Raw genomic sequence first — 4,845 nt, 5'->3', positions numbered from 1 at the left:
TTAGACACAGCAGGTACATAGAGTGCCTAGGGCTCATGACACTTTTAGGAGCCCACGAAAAATATTTTAATTTTGAAACCGGAAGAAAAAAGAATGTAATCCAGCCTAGCTTATGTTCATCTTTATACCAACGGTCATAAAATATAATTTTAAATATGTTTTTTGAAATGAAGGGGCCCACGAAGGCAGAAATGCCAGGGTCCATGAACGCACTGGAGACACTGAGTGGTTAAATAATTTACTCAAGAGAGGCGTGTGGGTTGCTCAGTCTGTTGAGCATCCAACTCTGAATTTTGGCTCAGGTCACGATCTCAGGGTAGTGTCATCAAGCCCTGCATCAGACTCAGTGCTGAACGTGGAGTCTGCTAAAGTTTCTCTCTCTCCTTCTCCCTCTGCCCCTCCCCCTACTCTCTAAAATAAATAAATAAATCTTTTAAAAAATAATTTACCCAAGAGCCCCCAGATAGTAAGTGGTGGAGTTATTAGAAAAGCAACTGAATAATAAAGATGGGAGTTGAAGATGTTAATAAACTTTGATCCAGCAATTCAACTTCCAGTGATATAATATAGAAAAAGCTCTCTTTGGGGTTCAAGGAGACCTGAGCAAGACTACTCATGGCAGTATTGTTTGTAATAACAAAAATTTGGAATCAACCCAATGTCCAAGAATAGGAGAATGAAAACATGTAATGGGACATTATCATCCGTGGGATATCACACCAGCATTGACATCAGCAGTAACTAGACTACATGTATTGATGTATACAAATATAAAAAGGGGAGCAGAAAAAAGTTAGAGAACATTAGACTGAACTTATATCATTTATTAGAAAAATTTTTGAGTTGATTTATTTTTTAATAATCTCTACACCCAATGTGGGACTTGGACTCACAAGCCCAAGATCAGATGTTACATGGTCTTCTGACTGAGCCAACCAGGCACTCCTAATTTATTAGACAAAAATTATTTTTTTAAAGATTTTATTTATTTACTTGAGAGGGAGAGCATGAGCAGGGGGAAAGGGCAGAGGGAGAGGGAGAAGCTGACTCCCCGTTGAGCAGGGAGAACAACGCAGGGCTTGATCCCAAGACCCTGGAACATGACTGGAACCGAAGGCAGACACTTAAGTGATTGAGCCACCCAGGCGCCCTATTAGAAAAAATTTAAAGCACACAGAACAATATCATATTTCGTATGTGTAGGAAAATAAGGAAGACATGCCTGGGAATGATAAACAGAAAATGCAAAATCTAACCTCAGGGGAGGGCGGGAGAACGGGGGAGGAGTACACAACTTAGATTGTATCTGTAATGTGTATTTTAAGTTTATTACTGAGTATGGGCAGTTTATATTACTGAATACTTACTTATATACTTTATAATAAAATAAATGCAAATAAAAAGCTCCGTATGTGTATCAGTTAAGATAGAATAGCTTACGCCCGTAGTAGGAACCACCACAATGGCTCAGTGGCTTAACAAAATAAAACGTTTTTTTGTATGCTACATAAATGCTACATCTCAGGAGGTCCAGCACCAGGCTCTGTTCACTGTAGACGCTCTGGAACTCGGGCTGATGGCAACCAACCGATGCCAAGCACAGATGGGCAGGGGGGATCCTGGCGAAGGACCCGCAGGCTCTCGCTGAGAGCTGAAGGTGATGCACCTGCTGTCTCTGACAGTCCACTGGCCAAGGAAACCCACCGGGGCCACAACTAAATTCAAAGGAAAGTGCAATGTTATCATGTCCCCTAGAAGGGGGAGAAACAGCGCATTTAGGAACGATGGTAGTGTTCAAGCATCACCTACCCTGCCGTCCCAAGAAAACCTAAGGGTGTTCAAAGGTGTCCCATATCTCTTTTCTCATCGGGTTTTCACAACACCTCTCCAGTTTTATAGAGAAGACTATGTGTACGTGGCCCAGAGCGGTGTGGCGACTTCTCCACGGTCGCCATGTGCGCTTCCAGACGTCGCACCGACCTGTGGGTGTTTGCAAACTCCCAGGGCCCTCGGGGTCGCTGACAGGTGCTCAGAAGGGACGCGGCACTCCCCTCGGGCGGGCGGGGCGCGGCCTTCGCAGAGCCACGCCCCTGCCCGCCAGTGTGCGCCTGCGCGGCGCCTCTGACGACGGCCCGAGCCCCGCCCCCTCCCACAGCGACCACGGGCCTGGGGGCGGGGCCTGGGCACAAGATGGCCGCCGCGCGCCCGGAGACCCCGAGTCCGAGCTCAGCGGCCCCGGAGCCGCGATCCCCGGAGACGCCGGACCTGGTGCGGGCGGGGAAGGGGCCTCGGCCGGGGACTCGAGGCGGGAGGAGGTCTCAGGGCGGGGGGCGGGGCCGAGGCGGGGTCTATGAGGGCTGGGCGGGGGAGGTATTTAGGGCTCCGGGTCTGGAGGCGGTGCTTCTCGGGGTGCGCGAGGGGCGTGGCCTAAGGAGGAGCCTATGAGAATGGAGGGCGGGGCCCGGGCGGGGCGGGGCCAGAGGAGGGGGTTGGGTGGAACATCTGGGCGGGGGATGAGTCCAGGGAGAGGTCTCGGAGATTGAGTTTGTGTAATTAGGGGGCGGGATCTTCCGAGGGGCGGGGCCTCAGAAATTCTGGGGCTATTGGACTTGGGTGGAAGGTTGGGAAGGTGACCCTGAAAGACAAGTGCGGGTACTTATGGTCGGGGCACCCACGTTGGAGTGGGGTAATGATTCTGCAAGAGTCCGAGTGACGTGTCTCGAATGCCTAAGGGAGGATTTTGGGGGGCGGAATGACTGCTCCAGGTGACTTCGGAGCTTTCCCCACTCAGGACTGGAGGGTAACAAACATTTCCTGAGCTCCTACTTAGGCTCAGTAGATAGAGAGGTGAACAAAACAGATGAGGACTGTATTCTCTTCGAGCTCAGTCTAGAGGAGAGAGACAATAAAGGATATTTATTGTGTTCATGCTATAAAGGAAATAAAGAGTGAGCTGATAGGGTGGGGGTGAAGGGGAGCTAAATTTAGATGAGAGAGGTCGGCTGTGTGCCAGCTTATATTTACACTGGGGTCGGAGACCAGCCGGAGCCAGATCATGATGGGTATTATGATGATGGCTTTGGATTTTAAATGCAGTTGAAGCCATGAGAGGGTTTTGAGTGGGAAAATGACGGTCTCATTTCCATTTTCAAAAGGTCATTCACGCTTCTTTGGGGAGGTAGCAGACAGAAACAGGGGTTCTGCTCAGGAGGCTTTTTTAGTTGTCAGGCCAAGAAATAATTGGCTTTTAACTGGGGTAGAGGAGAGAAGTGGCTGGATCCGTGATGTGGTTGGAACAGGCGTGGAAGTCTTGATAGGGATACTGCAGAATCCTGGAGGCTGGAGAGCAGGATCTGGAAATTGAAGGGCCCAGTATGCTACAAAGGAGATGGATGCTTTAATAAGTGGAGGCGTGTTGGGAGGCCCTGAGGAAGGGTCCACAGGCTCCTGGTTTTTTCTCCACCCCCCCCCCGCCCAGGTCCTGGTGCCAGATGATGGCCGCCCCGCCACACCCCCGAGTGACCTCATCGAGATCCAGGTGGTGAAGGTGACAGACACCACGCTGGTGCCCGAGCCCCCGGAGCCAGGTTCCCTCCACTGTGCCTTGTGCCCAGCTGCCTTCCGGCTGGTCTCTGAGCTGCTGTTCCACGAACATGGCCACCTGGCGGGGGCAGAGGGCGGCGGGCAGGGTGGGGACCCCAGCCGGTGTCATGTGTGTGGCCACAGCTGTCCGGGCCCCGCCAGCCTCCGCGCGCACTACAGCCTGCACACGGGGGAGCGGCCCTACCGCTGCCCACTCTGCCCCCGGGCCTTCAAGGCCCTGGCACCTCTGCTGCGGCACCAGCACCGACACGGGGTGGAGCCAGGGACCTCTCAGAGGCCTCCGGAGGCGGCAGCGGCTCGAGAACAGAGGCCCGCGGTGCCCCAGGAGAGGTCGGAGGTGGTGATGGCGGCAGCAGCAGCGGGCGCGGCGGTGGGGAAGCCTTTCGCCTGCAGGTTCTGCGCCAAGCCCTTCCGCCGCTCCTCAGACATGCGCGACCACGAGCGGGTGCACACGGGCGAGCGGCCCTACCACTGCGGCATCTGCGGCAAGGGCTTCACGCAGTCCTCGGTGCTGAGTGGCCACGCGCGCATCCACACCGGGGAGCGCCCCTTCCGCTGCGCCCTGTGCGATCGCACTTTCAACAACTCCTCTAACTTCCGCAAGCACCAGCGCACCCACTTCCACGGGCCAGGGCCGGGGGACTCTGGCAGCCAGCTGGCCTCAGGGCCCGAGGGGCTAGGGAGTGGGTGTGGGCCAGGAAACAGTCTGGAAGAAGGGCAAGGGGAGGTGGCCAAGGTGAAGGTGGAGGTCGACCAGTAGGCTGGGAGAGCAGGGCCGTGGGAGCATTAACACGGGACGGGGAGTAGGAGGCAGATCGCAGGGGAGGGGGTGGGTGGGAAAAGGAGGCAGGAGAGGGGAGATTGGGGGAGAGGTGACAAGAGCTAACAGATGGCCATGAGCAGCTAGTGCGGAAGAACACAGAACCAGTTTTGGGACACCCACAAACCCATACAGCACCTCCATGAGACCCAGAAAGGCACAGACACCACCCTGTGGATGCTCAGTTAAATGTGAGGAACATGGGCTGGATTTCACTGCCCAATCTGCCTGCTCGTTGGGATGTCCTCATGCAAGACACAGCTTGTCCCAACAGAGCCTGGGCACGACAGAGGGGGAGCCAGGGTTGAATGGAAGGGGCAGAACCAGGGTCTGCCCTGGTGTCTCTGGACTAGCCCTTCATCTACAGAACCGTGGACTATCTTGGGGCCTAGGGCGGGCCAGGATGGAATCTTTTCCTACCT

General features: G+C 54.2%; 1 protein-coding gene across 1 annotated transcript; it reads left to right on the top strand.

Annotated features, from left to right (window-relative positions):
• The first annotated feature begins 2,178 nt into the window (after nucleotides 1-2,178).
• ZNF784 (zinc finger protein 784) lies at nucleotides 2,179-4,420 on the top strand. The gene is made up of 2 exons (XM_028095011.2): nucleotides 2,179-2,268; nucleotides 3,479-4,420. Exons 1-2 carry the CDS (start codon nucleotides 2,191-2,193, stop codon nucleotides 4,361-4,363), a joined length of 963 nt encoding a protein of 320 aa, XP_027950812.2. The 5' UTR covers nucleotides 2,179-2,190; the 3' UTR covers nucleotides 4,364-4,420.
• The last annotated feature ends 425 nt before the right edge of the window (nucleotides 4,421-4,845 follow it).

The sequence above is a fragment of the Eumetopias jubatus genome, unplaced genomic scaffold (assembly GCF_037043125.1).
Source record: "Eumetopias jubatus isolate StellerSeaLion01/CBP00866 unplaced genomic scaffold, mEumJub1_p1.0 scaffold_10, whole genome shotgun sequence".
Classification (NCBI taxonomy): domain Eukaryota; kingdom Metazoa; phylum Chordata; class Mammalia; order Carnivora; family Otariidae; genus Eumetopias; species Eumetopias jubatus.
Note: the sequence above shows the minus strand (reverse complement) of the source record. Positions and strands in the feature narration are given on the sequence as shown.

Excerpts from the sequence above, each read along its gene's own strand:
- ZNF784 (XM_028095011.2), top strand. The coding sequence starts at position 2,191 with ATGGCCGCCGCGCGCCCGGAGACCCCGAGTCCGAGCTCAGCGGCCCCG. Across the intron at positions 2,269-3,478 it reads CCCCGGAGACGCCGGACCTG|GTCCTGGTGCCAGATGATGG; the intron begins GTGCGGGCGGGG and ends CCCCCCGCCCAG.